The sequence below is a fragment of the Heterodontus francisci genome, chromosome 33 (assembly GCF_036365525.1).
Source record: "Heterodontus francisci isolate sHetFra1 chromosome 33, sHetFra1.hap1, whole genome shotgun sequence".
Classification (NCBI taxonomy): domain Eukaryota; kingdom Metazoa; phylum Chordata; class Chondrichthyes; order Heterodontiformes; family Heterodontidae; genus Heterodontus; species Heterodontus francisci.
The window spans coordinates 39495723-39517131 of NC_090403.1; the positions used below are offsets into that span (position 1 = coordinate 39495723).

Here is a 21409-nt window from a genome sequence, read left to right on the forward strand (position 1 = left end):
AGCCAATAAATGGAGTCAAATGATCAAACCATGGGAGATGCATCTTTTTCTGTATAATGAACACACACCATCCTGACTTGGAACTATATCACCATTCCTTCACCATCGCTGGGAGAAAAACCTGGAACTCCCTCCCTAACAGCACTATGTTTGTACCTACATCACAAGGACTACAGCCGTTCAAGAAGGCAGCTCACTACTACCTTCTCAAGGGTAGTAAATTTTGGCCTTGCCAGTGGCACTCGCATCCCATGAACAAATAAAGAAAAAAATAAAATTCCGCTGGAAGAAAGCCCACATTTAAAACATGCTGCTTCCATGATTTTCTTTCTGGGTTATTAATTATGGAAAATATTCACAGGCATAACATTAATGAGCATTTAGAAATGAATAAGCTAATCAAAGGTAGACAACAGGGATGTGTTAAACGCAAGTTGTATTTGACAAATTTAAGTTTTAATTTACGAGAAAGTAGTTGTTATAGCGTACATGGATTTTCAGAATGTGTTCAGTGAAGTGTCTCATAAGAGGCTTGTTAAAAAACTTCAGGTGTCTTGCAAATGGAAATGTAGCCGCATGGATAGATATTTAATTAATGGACAGAAAACAAAGTGCTATGGAAAAAGGTGTTTTGCAGATGGAGAAGGGTTAGAAGTGATGCACCTAGTAATTAAGTGCTATGTCCATTTTTGTTCTCGGTATATATGCATGATTTTTAATTGGGAACCGGGAACACAATCTCAATTTGCTGACTACACAGAAGTCGAGGTTTGACAAATATCAAGAAAGACTTCAGGAAGGTAGTGACAGGATAGTGGCATGGGGAGACAGGTGACATGCAATTTACTGTGGATAAGCGTGAGTTTAGATACTTTGAACAAAGAAAAGCAGGATACACTCAATGGAAAGACATTGGAGGGTGTGGCTGAGCAGTGGGACTAAGGAGTTCAAATTCACAATCTCATAAATATGTAAGTAGATAAAGCTTTAAAAAGGCCAGTAGCATATAGTTTTATAAGTAACAGCAGAGAGTGCTAGAGTTGAAGAGGTAATGATGTATTAAGGTGAAACATTAGTTCGGTCACATTTTCGAGTACTGCAGTAGTGGGGTCATGGGATTATGATTTTCAGAGTTTTTGGACCTTAAAATGGAAGCTGATCAACTCTTGTTGCAGTTGAGTTGCAGCAACATCAAGCTCTATATTACTGGACTCAATCAATCTGGGATCCATATAAAGGCACCTTTTAATGAACTTCATTGGAGTGACTCTGGGTGAGAGGAAGTCATCGTATGGGCCATTGAGCTAGGGTATGAGGGTAGCTCGCATAGCAATATTTCACCTACCTCTGTAAATACTCACTCTTTGATCACATTACATGCATCAGATATGCAATCTTCAGATCAAAAGAACTGCCATGTTAAAGGAGGACAGCCTATGGGGAAAGCCTACTTTACAAATACTCACATTTGTTTCATTTTAAAAAAACATAATATCTACTACTATTAAATAATTAGGTTACTGCCCAACCTGCCCAAAAAATTCCTAGATCTCTGTGTATCCGTGTGCACTCCTTTGATTATATTGCTGCACCTACATGTAAAACTAAGTATAATTCTGTTTTAATTAATAGATTATATTCCCATTAATTGGTTTGGGATTTGCATACCCAGTGAAGTGAACAGAGACTCCATGTGTGTTAATACTATAAAATTCAAATACTGTACTTTACATTGGATTGTCGTTACTTAGAGGTTTATCCATGAGATAAGAGAGTTTTCACTACCAGCTTCTTTCAGCCTTAACAGTTCAGGCCGTCACTTATACCTCATTGGCAGTAAGGTGCAAGTTATTAAGGAGAACCTTGATGTTACCCCATCTTGTTTTGGGTCCACCTCGTGGCCTCTTCCATGGTGGCGATGAATGCTCTGGAAAGGTCAAACTCAGGGTGGCACACTCAGGGGCGGGAGTTTTATTCTGGGGTCGGGATCCCAATGTCGTGTTCACTTCCGGGTCTTGACCCTGCACTGCGTTAGCAACGTGCACGGGTTGCAATTTTAATTGACAAAGCAGCTAATTGGCTCAGAGTCGTGTTTGCCGTCCAATTAGTGACAGCGGACACAGGAAGGAGCAAGCCCGATTTAAAGGGTGAATGGCAGTCATTGCTGTATTTGCTGTTTGTCTCAAGGATGGAGGCTGAAACTGAGCAGAGGGCAGTGGGTAGGGAGGGCTATGATGCCTCACTCGAGATGCTGCTGGAGGCGGCACCTGATCTGCACCTGAGGGAATCTGGCAACTGAGGCAGATTCCACTGCCCTTTGACCTTGAGTGCCGCTATCTACCTTGAATTCAATGTAACCTCTGCCCTTTTGAGCAGAGCATCCGTTATCTCTGTGATGCAATGATGTGCTGCTGCCTGTGAGATGCTACCAATGTTTGCTGCCGCTGCTTGGAAGGACCCATTTGCAAACAAGTACAAAGCCACTGTGACTTTTACGCCCAAGGGAAGGTCATTGGCGATGGTTCCTATGAACCTTCGGATGACCCTCGATGAGGGTACGCAGGTCAGTAGCCATCTGCAGCACTGATGCTCCGACATGTCCAGGTAGCTTCTCCTTTGGTGGTAGACACCCTGCTGAGGCTTTTGTCTTCGTTGCCTTCCTGCCCCTCATCCCTCACCCCTGCACCCCTGTTGCTCAGGTGTCTGCCTCTGCTCCTGCAGATTCTGCTCCTCATCGCTAGTCGATTCTATTTCAGAGCAGCTTAATCCCATTTACTGTTATCTCAATCCTTCCTTACAATTGGAATCTGCAGTCTTCCTGAACCCTTCACATGAACTCTTGATGCCCATCCCATCCACACCCCCACCAAAGCCGTCCCCCCTTCCAAAATGCCCTTGTCAAGAGTGAAGAGATATGACAGATAAACCTCCTGACTCTGTACAGCTGGTTGTCTGTGCATGAGGGCCTTTTTCTGAGCCATCCCGCTTTAATGCCTCCTCTTGTTGCTGTCATCTATTTGCGCCTCCTCGTTTCCATTGTGGTGCAGACCCTGCGTGGATCCGGTGCTTCCGAACAACAGTCTCGTTAAATGGCCATTTAGCAATCTTGGGCTGGATGGCTTCTGCAGCTCTCGGCGGTTTCACTTCGGGAGAATCATAGCCGAGTCAACATCAACTCTGTTTTTCTCTCTCCACAGATGCTGCCAGACCTGCTGAGTATTTCTAGCATTTTGTGTTTTTATTTCGCCTCATGGTGTTACTTTGCATCATGATACAAGCACAATGAAACATAATAAATCAGCTGAGGGCATTTAGGGGCTGAAAGCATGAGGCCTAAGAGAATGGGTGTACACTGTCTGCAGCTGAGCAGAAACCAGTAAGTTTAGATGTGTTGTGCAATCAACTACATATGACCAGTGCATTTGGACACCTGGAGTTGTTAAAAGTTCCTTTACACTACTGACAGCGCAAGTGATTTACATTGCATTGACTTCCCTTTCATTCTCAAGCCATGTAAGTCTCTGTCACTTTCTTATTTTGGAACACTTTATCAAGTTAGTGCAGTTTTTGGAAATGCTTTTGTATTAAATCAAAGAAATTGTCCAGCTTTATATCACAGATTGTGTAAATTTTCTGCAGTGCTGCAATGTCCTTTTGCCTTTAACTTTAAGGGCTGGATTTTGTGATCTGTGGCAAGCTAACAGCGCCAGCCATTTGTTATGTTTGCAGTTGTCCATAGATATTTTGTGGACTTTTTCACTGGAACATTGGGCCTGATTTTAACTCACTCAAAATCTATTCACTTACTGTCATCTCAGCTAGTGTCAGCTGTGACTCAGTTGGTAGCACTCTCACCTCTGAGTCACAAGGTTCTGGGCTCAAGTCCCATTTCAGGGCTTGAGCAAAAAATCAAGGCTGACACTCCATTGCAGTGACTGAGGGGAGTGCTGCACTGTTGGAGGTGCTGTCTTTTGGATGAGATGTTAAACCGAGTTCTCATCTGCCTGCTTAGATGGATGCAAAAGATCCCGTGGCACTATTTCAAAGAAGAACAGGGCAGTTCCTGATGTCCAGGCCAATATTTATTCCTTCAAGCAACATCACAAAAAGCATCTGGTCATTATCACATTGCTGTTTGTGAGAGTTTGCTGTGTGCACACTGGCTGCCACATTTCCTGCAATATAACAGTGACTACACTTCAAAAAAGTACTTCATTGGCTGTAAAGCACTTTGAGACACACGGTGGTCATGTAAGGCGCTATATAAATGCAAGTCTGTCTGTATCTCCTTTCTAAACATTCAAAAAGCATTGCACCGTCTACTGGGACCTTTGTGAACACGGCAAGTGACTGCATCTCCTGAAGTAATTAGATTGAAGAATCACTAATGAGCATTCATTTAATTCAATTTCAAATCAGGTACAGGAATCAAAATAAAGAGAGGGAATTAAATTTGGATTGAGAGAGAGACCAAAAGAAAAAGTAAAAACAAACTATTTAAATTTATTTTTAAAATCTCCAAAAATAAGTAAAATCTGAAGGAATGGGACTCCACATTTCTTCATCTTCAGTGCCAGTGAGGTAGTTGAACAGTAATTGAGATTTACCATGTCATTAAAAAGACACTGACACTGAAATGGATAAGCCCCAACTTTTTCTGTCGAGTTTAGTGTGCAGTGTGTGAGAGCAGATAGGTGCAGCAACTTCATGCTGTTCTTTGTATTTCAATGGCGAGTGGCTCGGCAAAATGGTGTTTTCATGTAGCTTCTGAAGGAGTAAGGCAACTCGGACAAACTTGCTGATTTTTGTATTTAGCTGTGCATGTGCGGTTGCTGGAAGTTACTGTCCAATTTACACGTTAATAATGTGAGCACTGTTAACCTCACCACAATCAATCCTTCTGCTGCAGTGTGGTGTAATTTTGTTAGATCAAGATTTCATTATATAAGGAGTCCATTATGATTTGTGGTGCAGCTAAAGATGACAGTATTTTGTATTGTGCCACAGTAATTGTTTCCCATGGTCATACACTTCGAATGCATTTTATAGTAAATGCATTAATTAGTAGCTCATTACCACTAATGGTAGAACAGCTTTTAATTTTAATTCTTGGATTAAGTACATCCAATAACTGCAAGCTGGTAGGTAAAATGCTGATTGGAAATAAACCCCGATCACATCAAGCTCTCAATGTACTACAGCACCACCTGGTGGTCATTGTGCAAATATACTGTCAGTTTCTGACAACACAGACAAGGACTTATTTGAACAGCTTTAAACAAAAAGATATTAAGTTTTTTTTTTAACAGAGCAGGCAAATTTCAGCAGAGTTTAACGAGAATGGATTTTCTTGTAACAGGTTATGATGAATATTGCAGCTTTTGGTGGGTAGGCATAAAGTTAAGGGGTGCGAAATTCATAGCCATAGCGCCAATTGCCCTCTTGGGGTGTGCGCTATGCCACCAGCTGCTTCTGGCATGGCCCGCACAGCGTGCCCTCTTGAGAAGGCTGGTGCAACCCACGTTGTCCTAATTTGGACCATGCAAGTCCATTCAATAAATTTATACATCACTCACCAAAGCCCAGCACTCGCGTCATTTAGAAAGTCAGGCATCCAACTTGCAGATAGAGTCATAGAGTGATACAGCACTGAAACAGGCCCTTCGGCCCACCGAGTCTGTGCTGACCAACAACCACCCACTTATACTAATCCTACATTAATCCCATATTCCCTACCACATCTCCAACCACCTACCTACACTAGGGGCAATTTACAATGGCCAATTTACCTATCAACCTGCAAGTTGGCTGTGGGAGGGAACCAGAGCACCCGGCAGAAACCCACGTGGTCACAGGGAGAACTTGCAAACTCCACACAGGCAGTACCCAGAACTGAACCCAGGTTGCTGGAGCTATGAGGCTGCGGTGCTAACCACTGCGCCACTGTGCCGCTCCAGATAAGGTAATTTTGGAGAACTGCTGCTATTGCAGAGTATCTGCAGGTACTCTAGAGTGTTTTTGGAGTTGGTTTCTGAGCCTGCATGGCAACAAGCTGGACTTGCATGGCAGCAAGCATGGATCCCACAACCACAATCTGAGTTTCCAGTGAGACATTGTGTGGCTTCTGCATGTATTGCAGTGGAAGCTGAGTAAATGGCCACCAGACGCTCCATCATGGTTGGGTCAGCCATTGCTATCATGAGTTGTCCACTACTTGCACACCAGGAAAGGTTGGGGTCCAAGTACTGCATGATGCCCAATGCCACATCAGAGCCAGTTTCATCCACACTCCTTGACAGTGACAGAATGATGTCTGTCAGGCTTGCCAATGCATCAAGCATCTTGTTCTGCATGCTCATTAGCCTTCTCAAGGCAGCTCCATTGATGTCCTCATCAGGGTCCCCTACAGCAGAACTCATCTGTGACCTTACCCTCCGGGGAGCTCGCACAGGAGCTACCCTTTCCCCCTGACCTTGCTGCAACCCACACATAACCAGTTATTCACCATGTGCAGATCCCGACTCTACGCTATCCAGTCAGGTATGTGCCATGTCAGTATCTGAGCTGGTGGCTGGGATTGTCTCAGGAACGGTGCCTCCTCATCACTGATATGGGATTGTTCTTCCTCTTCCTTCTGTGTGTACTGCAGGTGGCAGTTCTTGGGTATCTGAAAGGATATAAGAAGGGTGGGGTTGGGATGAGAGAAAAGCAAGAGGTCCATGGTCTCACTATCTGCAGCTTTCATTTCATGCCACATCTCAGGATGAGGAGGGAGTCGAGAAGGGACATAAGACGGTAATTTACTGTCATCCTGGATGGCCTCAGTGACACCAGATGCCATGGACTCTGTTGCAACTGGCCCCATGATTTGCAGCACCATCTCCTTCATCATGCTCAGGGGGTGGAATCGTGCCATTTGGCCAAACTGTTGGGTAAGAGAGGTGATGTGAAGATGCATTCACTGACCTTGACTACGTGCGTGAGGTCATTAAACTTCTTATGGCACTGCTGCCAAATCCTCAGGGTCAGACTCCTGGCATTGACTTCTCGGCACCTGCTCCCAAACCTTTTGGACAGTCTGGTACGAGGGCCTCCTGGCCTCTGCGGAAACATACCCTTTCTCCTCGACTCCACCTCCATGACTAGTACCTCCAGAGCAGCATCACTGAATATTGGAGCTCTCGTCTTGTGTTGCTGCTCCATTTTTCTTCATCTTCAGTCTTCCAATATGAGTTTTTGCAAGCCTTCAGTTCGACAATGCAGCTTCCCCTTAAGAGGGACAGACTGCCTTTAAGAGCTGGAGGCCAGCTGGAACGCATGCCAGCCTTGCATGCTGTTAGGCCCCCTATTGTGTGTGCAGTCACCCAGCAGCATGGGGCACACAATGCATGCCACAATCATTCCAATGGGAAGGCAGCACAAAATTAATGTTCTACTGACCTCCAACCAAATCAGCGTGGGCAGTTCGTGACCACTGTGCCCAAAAAGTGGGGCAATCCAGATTTTATCCCAGGGAGTTCTGAGCTCCATTGTTCCCCACACAGATGTCTTGAGAGAATGGAAGGGAGGCATCATCTGAATGTAGTTGTTCTTATAGCATCTTGGCCTGTTGCCACCTGCACGGTAGCCATTAACCTCTAATTGTGAAAAAAGCAGAGGCAGTGAGAGATATAATTATTTAAATTGTATTTGAAGTCCATCTTCCTATTTAATGTATTCTAACATCCTCAGTATGTTATACTATGATCGCAATGCTCGTATTCACATGGCGTATTTTAACGTTTATCTGTTGGCCAAATGATAAGACAAAAAGCAGAGTATGAGTGTGCTTTTTTTGATCATCGCGAGGACTTTATTTCCTTGGTTAATGGGCAATGGTAGATGTTTAAATAAATATATACATCTGGAGGCAGAGTTTCCATTTGTTTCTGCTGGTAATATCAGTGCAATCTGGGTGACATTGGCGGAACCAGCACAAAAGATTGGGGAATTTTAACGATATGTGAGTTGTGCCGCAAACCACTTGCGTTTGTGTTTACCACCATGTTTTACACTGGTTCGCAATTCAATTCAATCGGATTAGACCTGGTCTACAAAATTGGTTTGCCCCCCCCACACCCCCTTCAAAAATTTGTGAAATTCATGCCGATTGTGCTGGTTTCGGAACGCTTTACAAACTTTGCTCATTTTCTTAGGTGCAAAGGCACTAGTAGGCACATTTTAAAAGTTTTTTCATAGCAAAGAATGTTTAATTTACTGAGAAACTGAACAGTGTACACCAATGAAATTATTAAATGGTTCAGCACAGTACTTCTAATTCATTTTCAGTGATTTTAAATCAGCTGGAGGATGGGTCACCCGTCTTACAATGTTTATTTTTGCTGATAAGCCCCTTTTTAGATGTATTCATAAAACTGCACCAGGTTGCCATTCTTATACACAGCAAGCAATACTTATTAATGGAAAGAAGAAAAGAAGCAATTATGTTCTATTATGCCACCCAATTACCCAGTTGGTTCATGGAAGATTTTACATTTGTGACTGTGCAAATAAATTTTAGCAGAAACTTGAAGCCTCACCTAACCGATACAATTTCAAGCATATTATAGACGCAATTTTCTGTTTGTGACCAAAGTGAAAACTTTACCCCATGACGCACATATACCTGTGTTATGTGAGTGTACATGAGTTGTTTCCTCCTCATATTAATGGATGTGGCTAAAACAATGTCACAATGCCTGTGGCCGGTCAGTGATGTGTAGTGGACAATACTGATCTAAAACGATTGCTACTACGCAAAGAAACTGGCTACTAATTAAAGTAGTATAATGATCTCTGTGTAAGAAAACAAGTACTAATATTTAAATGTATTTCTGTAGAATTGCATTGCTCCTGTATGTAAATTTACAAGATTTACTGGTTTCTGCCCCCACCCCAGCCCTAGACTTGCATCTTGCTGTGGTTTCTTTTCTATCTCCCCTGTTGTCCATGAGATCCACCTCCTCCTCCCTTGACCCTATTCCCATAAACTGCTGATCACCTAACTTCCCTTCCTGACCCCCATGTTAGCTGATATTGTTAATGGTTCTCTTTCCTAAGGTACTGTCGCCCTCCCCTTCACTATCGGGAAGACTGAATCCATTGTCTTTGGTCCCTACCACAAACTCTATTCCCTAGCCACTGTCTGATCACAGCCTTGGTGTCGTACTTCACCCTGAGAGAAACTTCCAACTACATATACACGCCATCACTAAAATTTCCTGCTTCCACCTCCTTCATCACCCGACACCTCCCCTGCCTCAGCTCTACTGCTGCTGAAACCCTCGTCAATGCATTTGTTACCTCTAGACCTGATAATTCAAATGCACTCCTGGCTGGTTTCCCATCTCCCACCCTCCATAGTCTTCAGTTCATTCAAAACTCTGCTGCCCATATCATACTTTGCACTAGATCCCATTCACCCATCACCCCTGTGCTCATTGATCTACATTGGCTCCTGGTTAAACAATGCCTCAATTTTAGAATTGTCATCTTTGTTTTCAAATGCCTCCATGGCTTAACCCCTCCCTATCTCTGTAACCTCTGACAACCCTCCGAGATACCTGCGCTCTCCAAATCTGGCCTCTTGGCAATCCCCAATTTTAATTGCTCTACCATTGGTGGTGTGCCTTCAGCTGCTGAGGCCCTAAGCTCTGGAATTCTCTCCCTGAATCTTTCCAATTGTCTAGCTCTTTTTCCTCCTTTAAGGCACTCCTTTAAAATCTGCTTCTTTAACCAACCTTTTGGTCATCTGGTCTAATATACCACTTTGTGGCTCGGTGTCAAATTTTGTTTGATAACGCTCCTGTGTAGCGCCTTGGAATGTTTTACTGTGTTAAATGTGCTATTTAAATGCTAGTTGGTATTTTTCAAGAAATAGCTAGGGTAAAACAGGTTTATACTGATTTATGAAGAGGAATCCTACTCATTATATTGCAAGATTTTTTACAATACATAGTTCTGCATACCATTTGATAATTAAATTAGCTTTTTTAAGCTTTGAAAATTCTGAGATTACTATACTGTGTAGTATTTTAATTAACATAGTGTGATGCTTTTTTACAAAATTATTTTTGCAGTGATTTTGTCACTAATTGGTGTAGTCAGTTTTGCTTTATATCCAGTTTGGTCTAACCAGAGGTCTGGCTGAGAACTCCACCTAATTACTTGAAACAATTTGCATCCTTTACAAAAAATGAGATCGTGTGCACTATTAAAGTGTGAATAATACACAATTAAACAATTGTATTGCTTGGTCTTATCTGTTGTCTAGGCCAACTGTAAATTTATACAATCATGTGGAATGACATAGAAATTACAGCACAGAAACTGGCCTTTTGGCCCAACTGGTCCAAGGCTGGTTTATAAGCTCTACAGGAGCCTCCGTCCACTCTACCTTAGTTATCAAACCCTATCAGCAGAACATTCTATTCTTTTCTCCATCAAGTACTTATCTAACTTCCTCTTAACTGTATCTATGCTATCCTCCTCAACTCGTCCATGTGGTAATAAGTTTCACATTCTAACCACTCTTGTTGAAGACATTGCCCCTGAATTCCTTATTGGCTTTATTGGTGACTCTTCTATTTCCTCACAAGTGGAAACATTTTCTCAACATCTACCTTACCAATCCCCATGATAATTTTAAAGACCTCTAGCAAGTCAGCCCTCAACCTTCTCTTTTCTAGAGAAAAGACCCCAGCCCCTATTCACCCTGTTCAGTCATTCATAATAGTTCCAACCTTAGTTCTGGTTTCATCCTTGTAAATCCTTTTTGTACCTTCTCTAGTGCCTGTATCCTTTTTGTAGTATGGAGAACAGAGCTGTGCGTAGTATTCCAAGTGTGGTCTAACCAAGGTTCTACACAAGTTTAACATGACTTCACTGCTTTTCAATTCTATGCCTGTAGAATTGAACTCTAGTGCCTTGGTTGAATTACCAAGACCATAAAAAAAACCTTCTCTCCTGCTCTAATTTTGGTCAGTTGACCTGTCCTCATCTCGTTATGTGGCTCGGTGTCAAATTTTGACTGATGATGCTCCTGTGAAGCACCTTGGGATGTTTTACTATGTTAAATACTCTGGAGAAATGCAAGTTCCTATTGAATAATATGTGGTAATGACTGCCTCCCCAATCAGGTTTCTTCCCCTGCCACAGTACTGAAATGGCCCTAATCAATGTCATAAATGATATCTGATGTGACTGACTGAGGTGCACTATCCTTTCTTATTCTCTCAACCTGTCTGCAGCCTTTGACACAGTTGACCACACCATCCACCTCCAATGCTTATCCTCTGTCATCCAGCTTGGTAGGACTGCCCTCGTCTGGTTTCACGCTTTTACCTCTCCAGTCATAGCTAGATAATTTGTAATGTCTTCTCTTCCTACCCCACACCGTTTCCTCTGGAGTTCCACCAAGGATCTATCCTTAGCCCCCTCCTATTTTTCATCTACATGCTGACCCTTAGCAACATCATCTGAAAACACATGTCCGGCTCCACATGTGCACTGATGACTCCAGCTCTGCTTGATCACCTTGCGACACTGCTTGCCCAATATGCAGTATTAGATGAGCAGGAATTTTCTCCAATTAATATTGGGAAGATGGAAGTTATCATCTTTGGTCCCCACCACTGATTCCACCCCTCACCCAGGCCACTGTCTCAGGCTGAACCAGACTGTTTGCAATCTCAGTGTTCTATTTGACCCTCAGCTGAGCTGACCCCATTTCTTTTCCATTATAAAGGCTGCCTACTTCAACTCCTGTAGTATTGCCAGTGTCTGCCCAGACACAGTTCATCATGTTGCTGAAACCGTCAACTATGCTTTTGTTACTTCCAGACTCTGCTTTTCCAAAGTTCTCCTGGCCGGCCTTTCATCTTACACCCTCCATAGACTTAAACTCAAATAAAACTCTGCTGCCTTAATCCTAACTCACACCAAGTCATGTTCACCCATCTCCCCTGCGCTCGCTGATCTACCTTGATTCTCAGTCCTCAACTTTAAAGTTCTCATGATCGTATTCAGATTCCTCCTTGGCATCGCTCCTCTCTATCTCTGTAACATCCTCCAGCCCTACAACTCCCTGAGAACTCTGCATTCCTCCTACTCTGACCTCTTGTGCACTCATAATTTCCTTCACCCCCGCTCCCCCATTGGCAGTCATGCCTTCAGTTGTTTAGTCCCTCTCTCAAAGACGCTCTTTAAAACCTACGATTTTGACAAAGCCTTTGGTCGCCTGCCCGAATAACTCATTATCCGGCCAGTGTTAAATCTTGTTTGATTTTCACTCTTGTAAAGCAACTTAGGACTATATAAATTGTTGTTGTAATGCTACAAATTTGTTCACACTCGTTTATATGTTATTGGAGTAGAAATAACATTGTGTCACTTTTAAAAAAAAATCTTTCAGGTGTTTGTGAAGTGCCATTTTGAGTATGAACCTACCAATGATAATCTGATCCCCTGCAAAGAGGCTGGCTTGAAGTTTACCTGTGGTGATATATTACAGATTGTGAATCAAGAAGACCTTAACTGGTGGCAGGTAAGCAGTCACTGTGTTCACGACTCTGCTGTGTTACCGGCGCAAACTCTTCCATATGGGTTCAATTTTTCTGGAATAGCATTGATCCTACAAGCAGATTTTCGTGTTTATTGTATTTAGTGTTGTTCATGTTCCAAATTGAGGGGACTGCCACTCTAAGGCTTCGCACCAACGAAAGTGGTTGTTAATGCGGGATTGTTGACTTGTATCTGGAATGTGTTACACAGCAGGAGGATTAAAACCAGATTCTGTTTCCCACCCTTTCTGTTGCAAGCAAGCAACAGCAAAACACCATCCTGTAGGATTCAAATAGAGCCTCATGACAGCTTGACATTAAAAGGAATGCCCAACAGGTGTCGGTGCAACTTCTCTCAACAAGTCCAGTAGTTTAGCTGCAAAAAAGAGTCCAGTGCTTTTTTGGAACAAATTTGAATTTCTCCAAACAAGATGGCAAAATTCTATTTGCATGAATGTCCATGCAGATGTGTGACATCACACTGGCAACAATGAGTTCTGCGTACCCAGTAAGTTGGCTGTCTACCTATCCACGAAGCACTTATTTATTTATTTAGAGATACAGCACTGAAACAGGCCCTTCGGCCCACCGAGTCTGTGCCGACCAACAACCACCAATTTATACTAACCCTACAGTTATCCCATATTCCCTACCACCTACCTACACTAGGGGCAATTTACAATGGCCAATTTACCTATCAACCTGCAAGTCTTTGGCTGTGGGAGGAAACCGGAGCACCCGGCGAAAACCCACACGGTCACAGGGAGAACTTGCAAACTCCGCACAGGCAGTACCCAGAATTGAACCCGGGTCCCTGGAGCTGTGAGGCTGCGGTGCTAACCACTGCGCCACTTGGCATGCTATTTTGCGGTAAGCATTATGTATATGCCAGTTGTTGTCTGCAGTGTGCCCCAGTACTTGTTGAACCATCTAGTCACTGATTTAAAAAGGGCGTTAATAGATGTTGCATTTGATGTACTCCCAATCTTGAATATTAATACACAGGTGTGGGAAATACCTTATATACTTGAGAAATAAGGGCGAAATGTCTACAGTTTCATTCAGTGGAAAGTTTCAACATCATTGCACCTGCAGAGCAACTTGATGAAACTATTATATAACATAACATAGGGCGGCACAGTGGCGCAGTGGTTAGCACCGCAGCCTCACAGCTCCAGGGACCCGGGTTCGATTCCGGGTACTGCCTGTGTGGAGTTTGCAAGTTCTCCCTGTGTCTGCGTGGGTTTTCTCCGGGTGCTCCGGTTTCCTCCCACAAGCCAAAAGACTTGCAGGTTGATAGGTAAATTGGCCATTATAAATTGTCACCAGTATAGGTAGGTGGTAGGGAAATATAGGGACAGGTGGGGATGTTTGTTGGGAATATGGGATTAGTGTAGGATTAGTATAAATGGGTGGTTGATGTTCGGCACAGACACGGTGGGCCGAAGGGCCTGTTTCAGTGCTGTATCTCTAATCTAATCTAATCTAATAAAATCGTGTTTTTCACAATTGTAATGGAGGAAAATATGGCAGCTAATTTATGCCAGCTCCCACAAACTACAATGTTAGTGATGTTGGTTGGCCAGAACACTGGAAGAACTCCCTGGTCTATGAATTGTGCCATGGGATCTTTTATGGCACCTTAAAGGGCAGTTTAATATCTCATCAAAAAAAAGCACCTCTTATAGTGAAACGTTCTCTCAATCAGCCTAGATTGTGTGTTCAAATCTCTGATTTGACCTTGACCCAATGACTTTCTGACTCAGAACTAAGAGTTCTGTCAACTGAGCCAAGCCTCACCCTTAAAATTTAGGACAAGAGGTGAATGTGAGATTAATTAATGGAGCTATTAATACTTATGTTAGCAAACTTACAATTTTTTGTTGTGTAGTATGATACACACACACCAACTCTAATACCTTGGAAATATTAATTTGAAAGACATATGATCCTCCTATAGACTGGATGGTTCAATGTATTAATCATTAATTTTGTTAACTTCAATCTATTGTTGGTCTCCTTCAAATTTGCTGTCATTAACGCTCTTGCCCAAAAAACAACCTTTGACCCCCACTGTCTCTGCAAACGACTATCCCAGCTCCAACCTCCCTTTCCTCTCCAAAGTCCTTGAAACATTCTGCCGTCTCCCAAATCTGTGCCTATCTTTCACGGACCTTAATGTTTGAATCCCTCTAATCAGGTTTCCACCCTTGCCACAGAACCAAAACTGCCCTTATGAAAGTTACAGATAACATGCTATGTAGCTATGACGATGGTAAACTATTCCTCCTCATCCTTCTCGACCTATCTGCAGCCTATGACACACCACACCATCCTTCTCCAATGCCTTTCCTCCATAGTCTAGCTGGATGAGACCGTACTTGCATGGTTCCATTCTTACCAGTTGCAGCCAGAGGATCAGTGGGAATGGCATCTCTCCCTGCACCTGCACTGTTAGCTCTGGTGTTCCACAAGGATCTATCCTCAGACCCCTCCTATTTCTAATCTACATGCGATATCATGCAAAAATACAGCATCAGTTTCCAGATATATGCTAATGACACACAGCTCTTCCTCACCATTACTGCTCTTGAACCCTCCACTGTCTTTTACTTTTCTAACTGATTGTCTGACATCCAGTGCTTGATGAACAGAAATTTCCATCAACTAAATATTGGGAAGACCAAAGCCATTGTCTTCAGTCCCCAACACTAGTTCCATTCCACTGCCACCAACTACATCCCTCTGCCTGGCAACTATCTGAGGCCGAACCAAACTGTTCACAACCCTGTTTCTACATCCTAACATGCCGGACTCTGCCCTGCCTCTGCTTATTTGCTGCTGAATCCCTCATCCATGACTTTGCTACCTTTCGACTTGATTATTCCAATGCACTCTTGGCTGGCCACCCACATTCCACCTTCCCTAAACTTTGAGGTCATCAAAGGTTCTGCTGGCATGTCCTGATCCATTCATCCATCAGCCCTTCCTGACCTACACTGGCTCCTGGTTAAGCAATGCCTCAATTTTAAAATTCTCATCCTTGTTTTCAAATCCCTCCATGGTCTCACCCTCCCTATTTCTGTAATCTCCTCCAGCCCTACAACCCTCCAAGATAGCTGCGCTCCTCCAATTCTGTCCTCTTGCGCATCCTGATTTTCATCGCTCCACCATTGACGCCAGTGCCTTCAGCCGCAGAGGCCCTAAACCTCTGATTCTCTACCTCAATTCCCTCCTTTAAGATGTGCAAGACAGCACATTTTACCGTGCAGCACACCCTCAGTCAGCCTAGATTACACGCTCAAGTTTCTGAAATTGGGCTTGACCCAGGCCCCGAGATGGCAGACTGGAAGGTGGGGGGTGCCGGGGACATAGCGGAGAGCTGCACCAGGGTGGCTTCCTGATACAGTTCCGCCACCAGGGAAGTTTCCCTGCAGTGGGACTGGCTGCAGCATATCCATTGAATGGAGGAGGCAGAATATTTAAGTAATTGAAGGCCTTACTAAAGGCAATTTTCCCAGGCCACTGGCATTTTGCCGGCAGCGGTGCGGCCCCCCCCCCCCCCCCATTATGTGGGGAAATAACCAGCCTCATGGAGGAGGCCTCCCTGCAGACCTCCGAGGGAGTCATTGGAGATGGAGGCTGCATGCACCAAAGAGGGGCTGCATGCAGGGAAGGCAACCCCCATGTGCCATCTGAAGGGGCCTGTCTGCTTGGCCCCTTGGGATTTTTATTTTTACACAACTCTCTGAGCCTCTCAGTCTCCGAGCTATCTCAAGAGCATCCACCTCTCTCGTTGGGGCTGCTGAGGCTCTAGAGCTGCATGAGAACATAAGAAATAGGAGCAGGAGTAGGCCATTCAGCCCTTTGAGCCCATTTTGCCATTCAATGAGATCATTGCTGATCTTCTACTTCAACACCATCTTCCTGCACCATTTCTTTTATTCTGTTATGCGATGCGGGCATCGTTGACAAGGCCAGCATTTGTTGCCCATCACTAATTGCCTTTGACAACTGAGTGGCTTGCTAGGCCATTTCAAAGGGCAGTTAAGTGTCAAACACGTTGCTGTGGGTCTGGAGTCACATGTAGGCCAGACCAGATAAGGATGGCAGATTCCCTTCATTGCATTCCCTCAATGGCAAGTATATCTTTCCTTAGGTAAGGAGACCAAAACTGCACACAACACTCTAGCTGTGGTCTCACCAGCCCTCTGATTGGGCTGATAGCATCTACAACCCGCCCGCCTTCCTTAATTGGGAAATAGCTGAGCTGGTCCCATTTTGTCCTGAAGTCGAAATCCCAAAGCCCATGGGAAAATCCTGCCCTCTAACTGAGGCAAAAGTGTGACCAACTGAGCCAAGCCTGACCCTTGTAATTTAGGGCCAGAGGTGAATGCGAGGTTAATTGATGGCACTATTAAAATATACTAACAAACTGTCTGCTTTTTGTGTGGCACAATGTGCTGCTTAAAACCTGACTCTGTGAACAGGCTTTTAGTCATTTGCCCTCATATCTAAAGTTGCTTATATCAAGAGAAGTAGTTATTGTTGGTCTGGCCTGGCAGAGAGGAGGTGCTAATAAGCTATCCATGGTGTAGCATGGGTGTGGAAATTTAAATCCAATGTAATCTGTGGTTTTGAACATCTTTGGAGAGAGAGGACTATGAGAAAAGATCCCAACAAAAATCTTATATTACATCATAAACACAAATCTACCCAGAATCCATAAAGATCTTATGTTATAAACTGTACATTCATTGATATTCTTGGTGATTTACAGTGTATGATACTGTTTGGTTTTTGCTAGCTGGCTAATGTGTAGTAGTTGATAAATGAGTTGAATGCATTGGAGCCATTAATGCATAAATCTCACCATGAACAGAGATTATCAGATGTGAAGGAATGCCTCTGTAGGGACCTCACAATACTGAATCACAGCTGTTGACATTTGATTTATTTGAAATATCAAACAAATCATTAGGGATCTTCAGACAACGGAGAGGCATCAGCAGAAGTTAATACTTTTAATATTGCAAACTGCTATCATGAGAAGCTATGATATATGATGAGGAATAAAAAAGAATCATTTAGCTTACTCCATTATAATTCAGATTTCTAGATCGAGTTTACCAATAATAGTCAATTCCACTTTGTTTTTTTATTCATTCATGGGATGTGGGCATCACTGGCTATGCCAGCATTTATTGCCCATCCCTAATTGCCCTTGAGAAGGTGGTGGTGAGCTGCCTTCCTGAACCGCTGCAGTCCATGTGGGGTAGGTACACCCACAGTGCTGTTAGGAAGGGAGTTCCAGGATTTTGACCCAGCGACGGTGAAGGAACGGCGATATAGTTCCAAGTCAGGATGGTGTGTGACTTGGACAGGAACTTGCAAGTATGGTGTTCCCATGCATCTGCTGCTCTTGTCCTTTGAGGTGGTCGAGGTCGCGGGTTTGGAAGGTGCTGTCTAAGGAGCTTTGGTGCATTGCTGCAGTGCATCTTGTAGATGGTACACACTGCTGCCACTGTGCGTCGGTGGTGGAGGGAGTGAATGTTTGTGGATGGTGTGCCAATCAAGCGGGCTGCTTTGGTCTCCTGTCTGAGAATTCAATAAAGAGAATTCAAGAGCTGGAAAGAAAGATGGTTTAAGGGAGAGAGATAAGAGAGACATTGAAAAGGTTAAAACTGTCAGATTTAAAACCTGAAGGAATGAGATTCCACACTTATAATAGTTAATTTTCAGTGCTAGAGAGGCACTGCAAAGGCATGTTGTTAAAAGGTACTTAGACTGAAATGGACAAGCCCTATTCACTGTGCAAGTACAGGAACATCACTCTGCTCAACATGGTTGTTTGAGGAACCAGACAACGAGATTCCATTTTCTCATGAAGGTAATGTTGGAGCCGCACATCTCGGACAGAAACTTTTGGATTTTGAGGATACCACAGCCCCATTTCCATCAGGCAGGAGACCTTGAAGTCTCCCTCTCAAGAGATACTGCTACAAAAAGTTAAACTTCAAGGCAATGATTGGAATTAGAGAACATGCTAGGCTTTTGGTCACTCTTTTTGTTCTCTTGTCTTCTAGGCCTGCCATGTGAAGGAGGGAGGGAGTGCAGGCCTTATCCCGAGTCAGCTGTTGGAGGAAAAGAGGAAAGCTTTTGTAAAGCGAGACTGGGATTTCTCCACTTCTACTGGTAACTGCTATGGCATCTAGAAGACACAGTATTCCCATTCCACTTTGCAGAACAGATTCTGACATTCTTGGCTATTAGAAGTAAACTGCAATAAGTTGCTTAAGAGTAATAATCCACAACTGTTTTCATCGGCATTGCTAGATGAGAAAAGACCGAAATCTATTTACTTGGCCTTCTAACATCCGGTAGTCGCTTGATGCAACTAACAGGAGTGTGGATGACAAGACTGGCACAAAAATACTGTCAAGATAGGTTTAATGTTTTTTTAAAGTAGCTCTAGGCACAATTTACTAGCCCCAGGAATGAGACTTCACAGTTTCATTGTTCCCTTTCTGGACCTCCATGGTTGAGTGGCATTTCAGGAACATAAATCACATTATTTACAGGCTCCTTATGCCATGAATTACCAACCCTAAATGGCTGTGGTGTAATTCATTTGCATTAGCAGCGTAAATTCAGCCATTTATTTCAATGGAGAGGTTCACGGCAAAGTTTTTTCGGTTTCTGCGAGTCTAATGGTGGAGCGGCATGAATAGTCCAGAAATTTGTGAACAATTGGAAGTCAGGGCATTTAGCACAGACAGATTCCTAAAAAGATCAACCATTGTCCAGCTCAGAACCAAAGCACCAAACAAGCCACTATTGATCATGTGCACAGGTTTGAGAGGCCACTGATGGCCCACACCAGTCCTCGGGCTAGAATTATAGTAATAAGCACTGCTAAATGATAATCAATCCCATGAAAGTCACAAATTGCTAGATTTTTTATAAACTAATAATGGCGAGCAGTTGTTTTTCCAGCAATTTCTAAGCCAATACCTATTGGGATGGAATCTTTTGTCCTGTATTTTAACAAAGGAACTACAATAGAGACAGATTAACTGAATTCAACCATGCTGATAATATCATACAGGCTAGTTTAAACTTTTTGATGCTGTACACAGATTTTAATTTTTTTTTAAGCAATTGGTGCCTTTTACAATAGTGAGTGTACAATATTTTATTTTATTGACAGGTGCACTATGTGGGAGTATGGGTGGAAAAAGGAAGAAGAAGATGATGTATCTGACCACCAAAAATGCAGGTTAACTATCAAAAAAGTTGGCGAGCCCCTTTTCTTGCTACAGATTCTGTCTGACCAGCTGCAAAATATTTTCTATTTAGATTGCTGATAATTTTACCAGTTAGTATGGTTGTTGGACATGCTGAGTGGCCCAAGCAATTATTAATTTGTCATTTATATGCAATTGATAGCAATTTAATGGTACGTTGCCTTTATGAAAAATTGCTGGTGTAAACATTTTCTCCCCCAGGGTGGAGAGAGAGTGTTATGATGATGTCATGTTTTGAAACTCATTGATTTACAGACTGCCTTTCAAATCTCAGGACATCCCAAAGTCCTTTATAACCAATTATGTACTTTTTGAAGTGTAGGTGTCAAGAAAATGTGGCAGCCAATTTGTCGCACAAAAGTCAATAACCAATAAATTTGTTTCATTGATATTGGTTGAGGGATATAAATATTGGCCAGGACACCAGGGAGAACTCCCCTGCTCTTCTTTGAAAAATGGTGCAGTAAGATCTTTCTTGCCTTGAGGGGGCAGACAGGGCCTCGTTTAGTATTGCATCTGAAAGATGGTCCCTCTGACTCCCTCAGTACCACAATGGAGTATCAGCCTAGATTATGTGCTCAAGTCCTGGGTAAATTAGAGATAAAGAGATATATTTCATCCAAATTAGGGCATTGTGATGGGTGTTCTACAAACACTTTCTTTCCCTTTATTTTTGTTTTCAAATTTTTTGCATCATTGTCTCTATTTACTGTGCAAAGTGTTGAATCCTTGCTTGGGTATAATCATATGAGTGCTGAGCAATTCCCCCAAGTGACTGCCCTTAAGTATTGGTAGGCTGTTTGGCTATGGTCAGCATTTCAGCGGTACCTGATCCAGTCCTCACACTAACATCAGGATGCACTGCAGGTCAGGAGTGAGATCAACGGTGGATGGGTGGGTGATACTTCCTGCCCTAACTCTAGGGAATTAAGGCTAACTGTTGTACTCCCAACCGCCTTTCCAGTTGCCATTAGCTGACTCAATGCAGATCAGTGAGTGATCCTGGGTCTTTCTGATCTGTACCATTCTGTTACTCTTTTACAATGGATTTATTCAACATTAAACACATTTATAACATCATGATCATTCCTTTGTAGCATACAATAATTCCTTCACAAGGTTTTAGCTACAGAAAATAAAACCATCATTAAAAATATTAACAACCTTGCTATTATTCCATTGTTCAGTACCATCTTACCTACACCATTTATTAGCTTCAGAAATTAAAGTTCAGTGTGTCACCCATGACACACATTAATGTACTGAACTTAAAAAATGCCACCCTTAAATTATTTTCTGAATAATATCCACGAAGCCTTGTAATACTCTTTTAGTCTATGTTTGAAATACTCTTTCAGGCTTATTTTTCTTTCTTTCTCAAACAGCGCATTCCTTCATTGAACAATTGCAAATCTGGCCACACTATATATTAAGTTAATTGCAGCTCCACCAGTCTCGGGTCGACTCTCCTGCAATCCCTATCTCATAATATAGTCCCTTGGG

At 43.0% G+C, this 21409-nt stretch overlaps 1 protein-coding gene across 6 annotated transcripts in view; it reads left to right on the forward strand.

The window, feature by feature from the left end:
* Window positions 1-21409, forward strand: part of mpp2b (MAGUK p55 scaffold protein 2b) — a 565073-nt gene that overhangs the window by 515359 nt on the left and 28305 nt on the right. For all 6 annotated transcript variants that reach the window (XM_068013331.1, XM_068013337.1, XM_068013332.1 and 3 more), the window contains 3 exons: window positions 12452-12583; window positions 18686-18794; window positions 19810-19878. In XM_068013331.1, coding sequence (XP_067869432.1) covers window positions 12452-12583; window positions 18686-18794; window positions 19810-19878 — 310 coding nt within the window. The remainder of the gene's footprint in view (window positions 1-12451; window positions 12584-18685; window positions 18795-19809; window positions 19879-21409) is intronic.